General features: G+C 44.4%; 1 protein-coding gene across 1 annotated transcript; it reads right to left on the bottom strand.

Moving 5' to 3' along the window:
* Positions 1-2,569: 2,569 nt before the first annotated feature.
* LOC109749061 (uncharacterized) lies at positions 2,570-5,075 on the bottom strand. Its single transcript, XM_045231407.1, has 7 exons — positions 5,033-5,075; positions 4,719-4,946; positions 3,905-4,049; positions 3,401-3,807; positions 3,105-3,283; positions 2,739-2,999; positions 2,570-2,647 (listed from the first exon to the last, which is right to left on the bottom strand). The coding sequence occupies exons 1-7, from the start codon at positions 5,073-5,075 to the stop codon at positions 2,570-2,572; spliced, it is 1,341 nt and encodes a 446-aa protein (XP_045087342.1).
* Positions 5,076-16,261: the final 11,186 nt, after the last annotated feature.

Here is a 16,261-nt window from a genome sequence, read left to right as displayed (position 1 = left end):
AACATATGTAGGTCATTCAAAGTCAATTGTCAAGTCCTGGCTAGGAATTAGTAGCACGAACACTAACCCTAGACGGATTACTAGCAGAAATCATTTGCACAGATGAAACAACTAATCACTTATCACTTGTACCATTCAAACAATCAATACACTACATAGATCTAACGAAGCTTACTCAGTTTTCATGGATTGGGAGAACATAACCATAGGATTTCTATTACAAAAAGGGGGAGGCAGGAGTAACCAGAGAAACCATAGGATCTATTTGACACATAAATGGGTATAGATGACTAACCAGCTGTCCGTCGTCGTCGGAGTCGTCGCCGGAGTGGTCGTCGGGGTCGTCACCAGAGTCGGTGTGGAACTCCGCCTCCGGCTGTGGAAGCCCGATGCCGTCAACGATGTCAGGATGCAGCGATAACTCGCCGGTGGTGATGGCAAACTCTGTCTCCATCTTCACGCCGTGCTCCGGTGCTTTAGCAGCCCCAGCGTCGCCACTCCCTCCGATGGGGCGCATCGGCGACATCCTCATACACTGACGGCTTTGAGGACTGAGAGCGGCGTCGAGGATGCAAGCGGAGAGAGAGGATTGTGTGTGTGTGGCGAGGATGGGGGGTGCGGCCTCTCGGGCGCACCATTAATATGGAGTAGTGGGAGTTGTGGGAGAGAGGCGGGCGGCGGTCAAACTGATGGCTCGCCTCCCGGTGACCCTGCGCACCGGACTACTGGCATGCCTACCAAAATTTCACACAGCTACTCGCACGCCTCCCGACGCACTGTGCAGCGAGCACGCCTCCGTCAATTCACACACCTGCACGCACGCCTCCCCGTCTGCCTGCGCGGCAAACTGCTCGCATGTGTCCCATCAACTCACGCCTGCTCGCATGGCACACGGGGCGCGCGGCGGCACGTATATTGTTTTTCTATTTGGATGATTAATGCTGCCGCTTCATTGCTTAACCGAAGCATGGCACGTATCCATTGTTAGTCTAACGCTCACGGTTCGAAAAAATAATCCGTTTGGGATATTGGTTCCCAATTATTAACAATCTCCCGTTTGTAATTAGATAAAGATTATATCAAAACTGGTCTCAAATTTGACAAAAATAAGTACAATGCCACTTTGTATTGGTGTCCATATGACAACACAATAAGTTTCATGAACTTCAAATAAGTTTTGGATGTACTAGAATTTAAAAATCAAGATTCTCAATGTTTGAAATTTGTTGCACGGGGAGTAAACATGCACCCAGTGAGACACATGTGTTTTTGCAATCCATTTAGGTGCACTGTCACGTGTGCATGTAGCTCAAATTTGTTTTTTGCACATTATACCCGTAGAAAATCAATCAATTAATGTACTAAAACGTCTTAATGATCTCTGTGATTTTTTCGGAATTAAAACGTCCCTCCTTTGGTAACATATGTTCACCGCGAGATAATTAATTTAACATGCATCGTAGTTGCAGTGGATTCGCGGTGTGTGTGTGTGTGGGTGTGTGCGTCTGGGGGTGGTGGGTAGCTTGCAGTACACTACGAGTTGTGAGCCACCGTGTGGGTTGGCCATTTTGTTAGGCAGGACGGTGCCACATCAGAGTCGTGAAAATCGTTATTTAAAACATAACACAACCCTTTCATACATACATGTTTTGGCCACATGCAGTCGATGGTTGTCCTACACGACACTCGATACTCGCATGTGACGCTTTCTGTGGGCCGGCGAGGTCGTCGTCCATCACTTTGACGAACATCCGGCAGTGAGGTTAATTTGACTAGCAAGGTAGAATCTTTTTTGTTTGTGTTATGTTGGTATATATATATATAGTACGTGTCGAAGAGGTGGGAGGGACTAGCATATATACTATACGTACGCGTCCGTGAACAAGTACACCTCACTCAGTGTCGGGACTTTTTGGTTTCCGAGGCACGTGCCACATCAAAATTGTGAAATTGGCTATTCAAACATCACACAACACCTCTTTGGGCCACATGCATGCACGCGGTGGTTATCCTAGCTAAGACACTCACGTGCAGTGGCGGAGGACGAAACTTTTTTGAGGTGGGGCGAACTCTTAAGCCAAAAAAAAAATTTGTGCACAACCAACATAAAGAATACCAACCAACAGTGCACACCAATATTTTCATATAATCCTAAACATAATAGCCAAGTAAAACGAAAATGCAAACATACTTTAAATAGACGAACAACCTAAAACATACCCAGGCAAGTTTTAATGGCGTGTAGAAGACCCAGGCAACGGTAGTGCCCTACCCTTCTTGTGAAAATCTTTCTTAATTTTACCAAGATCAAGACTTTTGAATATCCCTCGCTCAATGTAACACACCATCAAGTCATTAAGCCAGCCACCGGACATCTTGCTGCGCAACTCGGTCTTGATGATTTTCATTGCTGAAAAAGCCCTTTCAACTGTTGCTGTTGCTACCGGTAGTAGCAATGCCAGCTCAATGAGGCGATAAACCGTGGGAAACATGATGTGCCTTTCAAGTTCAACCATCTTTTTAGCTAGGCTTGCAATATCATGACAATCTCTAAAATCTTCAATTCTTCTCATATGAATAATGAATAGCTCAAGATGATCTTGTATATGCTCACGGTCATAACTAGAGAAATCCTCATGATAAATCTCTGTGAGTCGAGCAAGCTTACTGATATTGAACCTAGAAAAGGAGTCTCTTGGGTCAAGACAAGAGAAGTTCTGGAGAAGCTCTGAAGATACCTCATTAAAACGATGATCAAACTCCGTGGTGATGGAGTCTATAGCAACATAGAAGGTGTCCACACGGAAAAAATGATCAGCAGTGACATTGTTTCTTCCACCTTTTCTTGATTTCCCCCATTTTGTGAAGGTGTCATCCATACTTGGTATAGGAATTTCATTTTTGGTGCAGAATGCTTTGACATCTTCCAAGAGTGTCTCCCAACCATCATTTCTCCAATTGATCAAACGTGTTCTCACATCCGTAACCAATGACATAGCCTGAAATGATATAATTTGTGAGTTTAGATGCAACTCTACTTACATGAACAAAACATATCAAGCAAACTAGATACATATAACATACTCCATCTGTCTATCACATACCTGAACAACATTTTGATCCTTCTTTTGCAATAGAAGAGATAGATCATTTGTCATACGAAGGATTTTTAACATCATCTTTAGGATGAACACGAAGCTGAAAGTCTCCATTTGATGAACCAAACCTCCTGCCCTACATGGAACACGCACATCCTCCTCAACAATGCCCAAAACTTCTATCACTGCATCCCACATTGATTCAATGCGGGATAAAGTTGTGTAATGAGAGCCCCAACGTGTATCTCCAGGTCTGACCAATGAGGTTGCTTGATTTTTCCCTCTTCCCGTGGGCATCTCACCCCTCTCAATCTTATCCAAAAGGATCTGCTTTTGCTTATCAAGCAATTTATCCTTCCTCCTGCAAGATGAACCACTTACATTGACAATCATGGTCACATACTCAAAAAAATCCTCAACGCCCTTGCAACATCTCGAAACAGCAACAACTACCAATTGTAGTTGGTGGGCAAAGCAGTGAATATAGAAAGCATATGGATTCTCATCACGGATTAACTTTTGAAGGCCGTTGAATTCTCCTCTCATATTAGATGCACCATCATACCCTTGCCCTCGCAATTTTGCAACAAGCAAACCATGTTTACCAAAAACCTCCAACAGAGCCTTCTTCAAAGATGCTGATGTTGTATCTGGGACATGCTTGATACCCAAAAATCTTTCAATGGTCTCTCCTTTTTTACTTAAGAACCTATAGGGAAAACTTACAATGAGTTCACCCACTCTACTACTTTAGATTGAACAAAACTAAATAAATACAGAAGTAATTAAAATACTTAAACATGTACCTGACAACCACAGCCATTTGCTCTTTCACTGAAATATCACGGCACTCATCAATAAGAACAGTGAAAAGACAACCATCCATCTCTTCTTTGATTGCTTTGGTGACCGCCATTGCACAATATTTAGCAAGTTCTTTTTGCATGGTTCCTGAAGTCATTTTGGCATTTTTAGGACATAGCTCATCAAATGCAAGTTTAACTTCCGGGCACCTTTCTTTGACCCAATCAAGTAACTCTAAAAAATTCCCCTTGTTCAAAGAGGAAGTGGATTCATCATGCCCACGGAATGGTTCACCTTGCAATGCTAGATAACTTACAATGCCCAAAGATGTATCCACACGAGTTTCATACTTGACTAGTGACTCTTTGTTGTAAGTTGTTACTTTAGTTTTCAAACTTGCCCTTTGATCTTTGAAATCTTCATGTGCTGTCTTTGACATATTGTGGATGCTAGTTGCCCCACCGACATGCTTACGGAATGCTGCTACTGCATTTTTCCAATTGTCATACCCCAATTTGGAGAAAACCTCATAACCAAATTTATCATCCATTCGGTCATGTTTAAAAAGAAAACAATAGTGACAGTAAGCTTTTTTCTTGGAAACACTATATTCCAACCATTCAAAATCCTTATACCATGCTGCTCGAAAGCATCTTTCATCTTTATTTGGTGGAAAATTGGGACACATTGGTTGAGTTGGACCCATCTCTATGTAAGCAAATCTAACATCATCTCTAATATTGGGGCTAAATCTATCAAGTGGAATGCGAAGTCCTGGATCATCCTTTATGTAATCCATTGAAAAAACGGTTATACCTTCATCTCCTAGAACCTCAACATTCTCCTCGACCATGGCTTCGACGGAATCTGGAATCTGTTCTTCCACTTGTTGAGAGGGCAAGGAATTTGCATTCTCTGTTTCCGCAGTATTCACTTGACTTTGATGAACAGATTGGCCCGCAGCATTGCCACTTTCCCTTGTACTTGGATTGGAGTTGGAGCTGCTGCGACTACCACCAAGTACCTCAAAGTATCTCTTCAAATCTGCAATTTCATCACATAAAAACTGCAATTAATCACTGCAGTCTATCCTCTTGGCCCTTCCTATCCTAAAATTTAGAGAAAAATACCTATGCCCTTCTTCTTTGCCATTCCTTTCCCCTTCCTGTCCATCTTCACTTTCTGGCAGCCGGAAACTGGCCCTCACACAGTCACGCGTGCTCCGGCTGGCCGCCGGCGCCGGGAACGGCGCGCCCTCCTGCTGACCGTCGACCTCGCGCAAGCTCGTAGCCACCAGGAAGTGGCCCCGCCCCCACACGCGCTAGGAGCTCCTGCTGGCCGCCGCGCCGCCGCCACGGCGCCGCCCCCCGTGCTCGGTGCTGCTGGCCGTCGATCCCCTCGCGCTCGCGGCCTCGCTGCTGCTTGCTGCCGCCCAGGCGCGCCGCTAGGGTTGTCTTTTCTCTCGTGGATGACTAGATCGAGCCAGGGCGTGGAGGCTTGGACGGCTAGATCGATCGATTGAGCGAGGCTGTACGTGCGCCTGTCAGCCTGTGGGATGGTGAGGTTGGTTAGGGCCGGCCCAATAAGGTGTCCGTGTTATATCACAGCCCAACAAAACGTTTGACGGTTATTATTAGCGATCAGATGAATCGATCGATGTATATACGTATACCTAGTAAAAATTTCCGAAAAATCAAGGTAGGGCGAGCGCCCCACCTCACCCTACCGTGTCCTCCGCCTGTGCTCACGTGTGACGCTTCCATCTGTGGGCCCACGAGGCCAACGGCGATGCATGCATGCATCACTTTGACCTACATCAGGAGAGGTTAATTAATTTCACCATCGATGAGGATTCTTTTGGGTTGTACATATTACGGCATGAGCATATATATAGTATGCAGTGAAGAGGGGGGAAGGGGACCATCATATGTAGTACGCTTCATGAACCTCGCTCTGTGTGGGTGCATGTTTTACGGTTTTTGAGGCATGTGGCATATCAAAGTTGTGCATTGTGGGTATTCAACATATATATGTTTGGCCCACATGCAAAGCGGTGGTGGTTGTCCTCTCGCACCCACTTAAGCGGTTATCAACGATATCAATGCTTTCCATCTATGGGCCCGCTTGGTCCATCACTACTTTTTGCCTGACAACAAGAGAGGTTATTTGACTTAGGAGGGGATTATTATTTTTGCTTGTAATACGATATATATATATAGGTCATGCTCTGGGATGACATGCATGATACAGTTTGAGCATACACACATGCATGTGTATGCATGAATCCCTCCCATCGAGTCGAAGTGGCTAGTACAACGACAAGTCATGAACCGATCTCGCTCTGTGTGGGGAGCTAGTGTACGATTTTTGACGCACGCGCCACATCAATGTTGTGAAATGGCATTCAAACATGCATGCACGCATCACCTTCGTACATATGCATGTAGTGGTTGCCTTCGAACGGTACATTCCCTCGCGTGGTTATCGGCGACAAGCCTATATATTCGTGGGCACGCGTGGACATCCACAATCACCTTGACCAACAACAAGATAGGTTACCATGGCGGATTCTTCATTTGGTTCGTGTTATCGTAGTATAGGTCATGGTGAGATTCAAACCTTAAGTTTGAACGCATATACTATGCATGCATGCATGAATCCCCGTCGTTGGCTTGAAGTGTGGTGTAACATACATATGCATCGTCAACCTAACCCTCACTCAGTGTGGGGATTTATAGTTCGCAATCACGGTGCCACATCAAAGTTGTTCCATTGTTACTCAAAAACGCACCTCTCCATACATATGTTTGGGCCACACGCATGCAGTGGTTGTCTTCGGGGACTAGCTACTTGCGTGATTATTGGCGAGCTAGCCCATCTCCGGGGTCGCATGGACGGACATCACTTTGACCAACAACAAGAGAGAGGTTGTACGACCAAGGTGGATTATTCTTGGTCCATTTTACGATCCATGTTGGTGAGATATGCCTCTCTGGCCCACCGACTGAATGTGTGTGTGTGGGGGGGGGGGTTGCTACTTCGCACTTTGCTAGGTGAACCTCGGTTGGGGGGGGGCATGCATTCATAGCTTAGGATTCCCTTCGTGGTGACACGAGGGGGGCTGCTAGCTACTTCACACTTTGCTAGGTGAACCTTGGTTGGGGGCGCATGCATTCATAGCTTAGGATTCCCTTCGTGCCGACACGAGGGAGGGGGGCTGCTAGCTACTTCACACTTTGCTAGGTGAACCTCGGTTGGGGGGGCATCACTACAAAAAAAAGACACTTCCGTGATGATACGTGTTTGTCACAGTAGGTCACGTTTTCTGTCATGCATGTACATCCATGAAAAATTTATGACAGAATCAAGATAGTCATACCTGTGATGTCATAGAAGTGTTCCATGACATTACCAAAATTATCATCACGGAAGTGTCCACTTCCATGACGATAAATCGCGCATCATGGAAGTGCTTTCGTCAAGGGTGACCGGCACGTGGCATCCACCGTAACGGAACGCCGTTAAGCTATCGGGTCCGGTTTTGGATCCGATAACCCGCTAACAGCCCGGTCCAATGAGGATTTTCCACGTGTAAAATTCTCATTGGCCGGAGGAAACACGTGTTGGCTCACCGTTGGGACAGATGTCATCCAATCATTGGACAGGAGGCGCCTATGATACGTCGACACGTGGCACGGCCCAACAGAGGCCCATTCCGGTGAAAAGGCCGGCCTGTTTGACTTGGTCAAAAGGTAATGGGCCGGCCCACGGAAAGCATGTTCTAATATAGCCCATTTACGGCCCGCTAACTCATGGCCCGTTACGGCTTATCGGAATTAAGCCCAGTAGCTTCATCTGGGCCGTCCAATATGATTCCAGCCCATTGTAACTTCCGGCCCATGTATGGCCCATGATGTATTTCGGCCCATACGAGGCCATTTGTAAATCTTGGCCCATTAAAGGCCCGTGGTGAATCTGGCCCGCAATGAATAGTGTACCCCTTTATACCCATTAACGGCCCATTATTCATTTGGGCCGTTTCCAACCCGTGTTATCTTTCGGCCTTCTCAGGGCCCATTTATTCTTGGGCTCATTTCCAGCATTCGGTTACTTACGGCCCATTATTGGCCTTTTCTGCTTGTGGGCCAAATTCAGCTTGCGGTTACAATCGGCATGTTTGCAGCCCGTTAATCCGTTGGCCGTTTTCATAGCGTCGTCCAATACGGCCGATTTACGACGGCCCATTATTGTCGGCCCATGAACGGACGATTCAAAATCTAGCCCGTTTACGACCCATAATGCGGTCTGTTATTGGCCCATGTTTGGCCTATCGATCATACGACACGTAGAAGGCCCATTGATGCTACGGCCCGTAGAAGGCCCATTGTTTCTACGGCCCGTAGAAGGCCCATTGTTTCTACGGCCCGTAGGAGGCCCATGGTAACTACAGTAAATATGTAGCCCATGGTTATTGTGGCCTAGTTTTAAAAAATAGGTTATTGCGGCCACTAGCAAACCGCGGAAAAAGAACTGCACTGACTACAAGCAAACAAATAAACAAGACAACAAGGAACTAAATAAGCAAGCAACTTACGCTAGGCTATCACGACTATTACACATATTACATCCACTGGGCATCAAAGTTTGCTACTAGTGCAAATATAGGGAACAAAGCAGCATATCACATACACCTGGTCGTCAAAGTTGGCAACCAGTGCAAATAAACGCCGCAACAAAACAAGTCCAGAACTGAAACCACTTCAGAAGAGCTCAAGAAACAATATCCTGGGTACCCATAATGCTGGCAAGATACTTAGCAAGCTTATTAACTTTCTCTTGTTTGTCGCTTAAATCCTCCAGCGCTTGCTGTTGCACAAGAAAGTATGCATCTGAATTCTGCAGGGACTTCCTTAGTCCTTCAGCTTCTAGCCGCAGCACAGCTGACTAATGCCTTTCAGCTTGTAGCTGAGACTGAAGAAGCCGAAGTGATCCAGGCAGCAAGGTCAAAGAGCTTGTGCCAGCGGTACTGGCCAGTAACTCGAACACTACATCAACGCAGGACTATGGGGTTTTCTCACTGTCTACAAGATTGTTTTTATCACCTTTCTTGGAGACCAACAGGATTGTCTCACTATCTTGAACCTTATCTGCATTACTTTCTCTACCATTGCATAGTGCGGTGCTCTCCTCCAATATTCTGTTCGCATACTACAAGAGAAACAAGCAAACACATCACAGGTTTAGCATGTAGTATACCAAACTCATTTTGGTAAACCGGTTCAGTAGTAAGGTGGACAGGATAACAGCATGAAACAAACATATATCTATGTACTATGGTCACTGTATTGTCCATATCATTCTAGTTTATGTTGCCAAATCAAGATAGAGACACAGTTCAACTCATATATTTTGAAGACACAGCAGCATAGATAGAATATAAGTGTGAGAAACTACCACAGCATCAGCAACACTTGTAATGTGCGTCACATGAGAACATAACTGTTTATACAACTGAAACTGAAATCAACATAGAGCAAGAAGTTAGAACAGCAATCCAGTTAAAGAAATAGGTTTAAAACATACCTGTTGCGCCATTGGAGTTTCAATTGGATCCTTCATATTCGAAAGTAGTTGGTATGAGTAAATACAGTGATGCAACAGCAAAGGAGTATGGACCATAGCTACGGAATCTGACCTGAGAACAGTTGCTCTTCTGCTTTAAACATGGAGTTTGGGTTCTCTATGGTGGTCTTCGTGCTTTGGGCACTGCAGTTGCTTTACAAATTGCTCGTGTGGGGGTACTCTGTGGTGGACATGGTGCTTTGTCAACTAGAAGTGGGTTACTATCCGCTGGGGTTGGGGTTAGATGGGTTGTAGCTGGTCTCTGCCCAACGGTCTAAGTGTGCAATCTGGAAGAGTCTCGATTATGTGTGGTGGGTCAAGTTTGTGGGCCAGTACAACCATGGTTCTATCTGCATTGACGGGTAGCACTGTCTTTTGTGAAGAACAGGTTTTTGCTCCCTTAGATACTACCATCAGCCCCTCCAATTCAAATGGCTGATAAACAAGAAAATAAATTGAACGTACAGACAATGTATGATAGACAGATGTGGTAATTCACATATATGTCGTCTAAGCAAACAGGACAGCATGACACAATTTCACATATATGATGCCTAACTAAACAGGATAGCATGACACAGTTTCAGATATATGATGGATAACTTATCAGGATATAATGGCATAATTCAACATATGATGAGTATCTAAACAGGATGACATGACAAAACTATATGATGTCTTTCTAAAATAGGTTGGGATGAAATAATTCACATAAATGTTGTCTAAGTATACATGATGGCATGATATAATTGACATAATTGATTCATATACTAAGCAGCTGGCACTCGCATGTTATGATCTCTAAACTAAGCAGATGAAATTCAATATTGTGCATATGATGTCTAAACTAAGCAATGCAAGACACCATATGCATGATATCATAAATATAAACATTGCAACTTAGAGCATACACCTCAGGTGGGATATAGGACTGGTCATCTATCTCTGAATCCTCCTCTGAGGAGCTCCCTGTAACCATCGAGATATATGCTTCAACAGGTACCATTGCCTGCTCTGAAGACCTTGTTTTCACTCCTGTTTTTTCCATAACTGGCTGAAATGGCTGATACACATGAAGAGTAGTTTAATATACACAGATTGTCGACAAATGGAATACGTAATGAAAAAAAAGATGGCATGAGATAATTCACATATATGATGCCTGGCTACATGGCGGTGCATAATTCACATATATGATAACTGGCTGAAAAACATGGCATTGCATAATTCCCATATACTCCCTCCATTCCTAAATATTTGCCTTTTTCAAGATTTCAAATGGACTACTACATACGGACGTATATAGACATATTTTAGAGTGTAGATTCACTCATTTTGCTCCGTATGTAGTCACTTGTTGAAATCTCTAAAAAGACAAATATTTAGGAACGGTGGAAGTATGATATATAAACCAAACAGGTGGCATTCACACAAAGCAAATCTAAACTAAGCTGATGACATATAAGATGAATAATGTAAGCAATGTGAGGCGCCATATGCATGATATGACCAACATCAGCATGCCAGGTTAGAGCAAACACCTCAGGTGGTAAATAGGAGTGGTCGGCTCCCTCTGAATCCCCATCTGAACAGTTATCTTCCTCTGGAATACAATATGGAATGGCGGGAGGGGGGGCACTTCGCCCACCATGGAGCGGCGTCTGCATGACATTGTATTCCCACGCAATGGTCTTCTCTTTTTCTCTACATGTTCAGTACGATTGTGTACAATAACTGACATGCATAATAAAAAATTAGTTAGATTTTGTAAGGCCTAAGGGGTGCATGCAGAAATCAAGACTGATGGTAGCAAACGAGTGGATAGATCCAAAACTAATGATAGCTGGTAGATTATAGCTTCAGTTTAAAAAGATAGACAATGGATCATCTACTGTTTGTTGCCCACCCAACAAGAACCACATAGAAGACCCAAGATGAACAAGATAGTAGACATATACTATTTGTTGCTGTCTCGATATGAGACCCACGGGAATTTTAAAATTCAAGTTTGAACGATAAAGTAGCAGGTAATAATAACCGATGTATAACGTAAGCAAACATGAAATACTGCGACCTCTCTTACGGAACTGTGTAGTTCTCAGGTTCATCTGCTCAGTCGATGATGGTAATGCAGTTGGCGTGGCTGCCGGCAACGGGGAAGATGATCTGAGGTGGTGAAAGAAAGTTTGCAGGGGGAATCTCTGCTGCAGTGAACGCTTCTGTCGAGGGTGCACCTCAGGTGGGGTGGATGACGGCATGGCAGGAGCAGGACATAAACACAGGGTTTTCTTTGACGCCTATCTGAAAATGAAGCAAATCTGTAAGGGCTCCTTAGAATTGGAGGATTCTATAAATGTAGGGATAGGAAAAACACAGGAATAGGATAGGAATGCACGAGCAAAACAGAGCATTTGGAAACATAGGATTTCTGTGAACCTCGGTGTTTGGTTCACATGAATTGGAAGAACACAGGAATGGAGAAACATGGTCAAATTAAAGTCAAACCACGTGAAAATGAAAAAAATAAGAATCTTATTATGCCAGTAATGCAATTAGTCCTATTCTTCATGCATATTAAATTGAAAAGGACGTCCAACTGGATATTAAAATTCCTACAATTTTTCTTTGAAAGAGACACCAAAGGAAAAAATCCTCCAGTTTTGCTTTGCTCCACTCCTAATCAAATGCGCGAATAGTAGTACCATAGTAGTTCCATAGCAAAGGATCCCTGAGGGATCGACATGAATGCACAGTAACAAAGTGATGCAACGAGTGTACAACCTCTTTGGTATATCCTTATCGACCTCAGCATCATTGGGTTGGACGTGGAGGGTGGTGATGCTGGTGTGACTGTCGGAGGCGGGGAAGAAGATCTGAGGCCTCTGGAAACGGCGCCGAGGGTACTGCTCCGCTGTGATGGACGGTTCCATCGTTGGAGCAGCTCCGGTGAGGTGTACGGCATCGAGGCTGAAGTAGGACAAGACAAACCATGTTAATCTGAAGTGGGACTCTAATATCATCTGCAATAGATGATGTAAAATACATCACCAAAAAGTGCTAGATGTAAAACGCATCAACCGCGCCACGGCCGCTCCGACAGATGCTGTAAATACTGGTTACTCTGAACTTAACTGAAGAAACTTAACTTTACAGTCGAAACTGAATTTTACTGTCGAAACTGATTGAACTAGTAGAAGAGAATTGCAATAGATGTTTAGGGCGTTCGAGCACTAGTAGCAGAGAAGCAGTTATCTAAATCAGCAGACGCTTGAGCAGGGAACACACTAGCAGAGAGCAAGTCGTGCAGCAGAACCGCGATCAAGTGCTAAAGCAGCAACTCCTGTAGCTGCCGGAGGTCGTGCAACAGCAGCAACAGTGCGAGCGAGAGTAAGAGCAGAGCAGCAGCACGAACGAGAGCGGAGCAGCAGCGCGATCGACAACAATAGCAGAGCAGAGCAGCAGCACGAAGTGGCCGCCGAGGAAGCAACGACATGGGGGAGAGACGCCGTGGATGAAGTGGCCGGCGACGGCGCCGTCGATGGAGACCCGCCATGGCTGCTCGGTATCGAGCACTGGCAGCCCCGTGATATCGAATAAAAGATAAAATGCAGCGGTGAGTGCAGAACCTCATTGGTGGCGCCGAGTTGGCCTCGGCTTCATCGGAGGAATTGGTGAGGGTGCTGCGGTTTTGGTGGGGCAGGTCAAGACGGCGCTGTGGGGATGGAGGTGGCACGATAGATGAGGCAAACGTCGGGGCAGCTCCTTGGAGGTGGAGGACGGGGCGGCTGATCCAGCAGGACGACAAGATCGACGACGGATCCTCATCCGGTGCGGTGGATGAGGGACGGCGGGCTGTTGCGGTGGACGGACGTCGTCGGGGAAGAGTCTCTGGCTGGGCGGCGGTCGGCAGGCCGACCAAGGAGCGTGGGGTTTCGTGGGTTTTGGCGGCCTCGGTGTACGAATGGGGGGGACGAAGGGAAAGGTAGGGGGAGCCATGGCTTAGGGATGCGCTTGTCCGAAATGTAGGGTAAGTTACCAGCATACCCCCATCGGTTTTGACACCACGACGTCGAGTCGGCATTTCCGGCTGAGGGGTAGAAGGGGGATTTCGCGTGTCTGGTTTGCGGGACCGATTTCGGATGAGAAGGGAGTTTTCACGCGCGTCGAAATTTCGGGATAACAAGGCGCGGCGCGGGTTGAAGAGGCAGGAGTTTCAAAGCAGATGAGACAAAAGATACTCAAGCTTAAAATTTTGGGATAACAAGGCGCGGATTCCTTGTTCGGCAGAACAAACTTAACGTGTACAGAAAAAACAATTTATACAAGACACAAGAGAGTCAATTCCCCTTTTACTATATTGCTATAAATGTCATTGAAAAAACTACAAGAAAAATGTAAAAAAATTCGGGAGAACAAGATTACCCTGTACAATACCAAATCGATTCGCACTTCCCTCGAAAACAACAAAAACCAAATCAATTCCCACCAAAAGAAAGAGTCATGTCCCTTTTTATAATATTACAAATGCCAGGATCTCGAATTTCAATTTTTGAATCCATGTTATGTTGAATTCGAATATATCGTTAGGTGACCTTGCGGTTTATAATGGATGTAGTCCTACATTTTGATCTTCCATCATATATGAACATTTTACTCCACCCTATGAACATATATATTGTCGTCTACCATATGGACTAAATTTGAATCAATTTTCCTTATTTGAATACGATTGTTGTCAAGTTATACAATCATTTAAATATTATCTTGATAACAAAAAACATGCATATAGCAGTAATCATATTTCACTATAAACTACATGTAACATACGATCTCCAATTCAAATATTTGCATCCATTTTATGTTGAATTCAAATTAGAGTACATTTGTCTAGGTGGCGAGATGTTCGGGATAATCTAAACCCTGTTTTCATATGTATATAATTCTTGGCTGAATTGGGACAAGTTTTGGTGTAAGCTTCTTGCAAAACCGGAGATTCTCTCAACAAGCCTCGTGGTTCCGAGAGGGAACGTGTCACCTTTGTGTGCGAAACAATATACGCTGCCTCCCCCCAGATTTCTTTACAGAGGCAACAGAGAACTATATGAGTGCCCTGTTAAATTTTGGAGTTATTCCGGGTTCGTTTGGCCTTTTTATACATTAATTGAGTTTCTGGACATTTAATGTGCATAATCCAAATTTGAACTGCAAGCACATGTTCCGGTGCACCAAAGTTGGTTGAAAAATCACATGTGTGTCCTTAGGTGAATTTCTAGGTCCCATGCAAGAAATGGGAATGAAATTCAAACATCTGGGTGTCGTGACTCGGCCAAGAACATCGAGAAACTTGGTTTATAAATTCATGTAAATCCAAAACTCGCTTGGAAATCATGAAACTTGGCATGGTGGCATGTCATGGCACTAACATGCTGTGGTAAAAAATTGGGCCGATTTGGAACAAGATTTGGTATAAGCTTCTTGCAAACCGGAGCTTCTCTCAAGAAGGCTCGTGGTTCTGAGAGGGAACGTGTCACCTTTGAGGGCGAAACGATATACGCTGCCCCCTTGAGTTTCTTTATAGAGGCAACATAGAACTACATGAGTGCCCTGTTAAATTTTGGAATTATTTCGGGTTCGTTTGGCCTTTTTATACATTAATTGAGTTTCTGGTCATTTAATGTGCATAATTGAAATTTGAACTACAAACACATGCTCCCGTGCACCAAAGTTGGTTGAAAAATCACATGTGTGTCCTCGGGTGAATTTCTAGGTCCCATGCAAGAAATGGGAATGAAATTCAAACATCTGGGCATCGTGGCTCGGCCGAGAACATTGAGAAACTTGGTTTTAAAATTCTTGTAAATCCAAAACACGCCTGAAAATCATAAAACTTGGCATGGTGTCATGTCATGGTACTACCATGACCTGGTAAAAAAATGGCTGAATAGGAACAAATTTTGGTATAAGTTTCTTGCAAACCGGAGCTTCTCTCAAGAAGGCTCGTGGTTCTGAGAGGGAACGTGTCACCTTTGAGGGCGAAACAATATACGCTGCCCCCCTTGAGTTTCTTTACAGAGGCAACATAGAACTACATGAGTTCCCTATTAAATTTTGGAATTATTCCGGGTTCGTTTGGCCTTTTTTATACATTAATTGAGTTTCTGGTCATTTAATGTGCATAATTCAAATTCAAACTACAAGCACATGCTCCCGTGCACCAAAGTTGGTTGAAAAATCACATGTGTGTCCTCGGGTGAATTTCTAGGTCCCATGCAAGAAATGGGAATGAAATTCAAACATCTGGGCATCATGGCTCGGCCGAGAACATTGAGAAGCTTGGTTTTAAAATTCTTGTAAATCCAAAACACGCCTGAAAATCATGAAACTTGGCATGGTGTCATGTCATGGTACTACCATGCTGTGGTAAAAAAATTGGCAGAATAGGAACAAGTTTTGGTATAAGTTTCTTGCAAACCAGAGCTTCTCTCAAGAAGGCTCGTGGTTCTGAGATGGAACGTGTCACCTTTGTGTGCATAATTCAAATTTGAAATACAAGCACATGCTCCAGTGCACCAAAGCTGGTTGAAAAATCACATGTGTGTCCTCGGGTAAATTTCTAGGTCCCATGCAAGAAATGGGAATGAAATTCAAACATCTGGGCGTCATGGCTCGGCTGGAAACATTGAGAAACTTGGTTTTTTAATTCCTATAAATCCAAAACACGCATGAAAATCATGAAA

This window comes from Aegilops tauschii, chromosome 7, assembly GCF_002575655.3.
Source record: "Aegilops tauschii subsp. strangulata cultivar AL8/78 chromosome 7, Aet v6.0, whole genome shotgun sequence".
Lineage (NCBI taxonomy): Eukaryota > Viridiplantae > Streptophyta > Magnoliopsida > Poales > Poaceae > Aegilops > Aegilops tauschii.
Note: the sequence above shows the minus strand (reverse complement) of the source record. Positions and strands in the feature narration are given on the sequence as shown.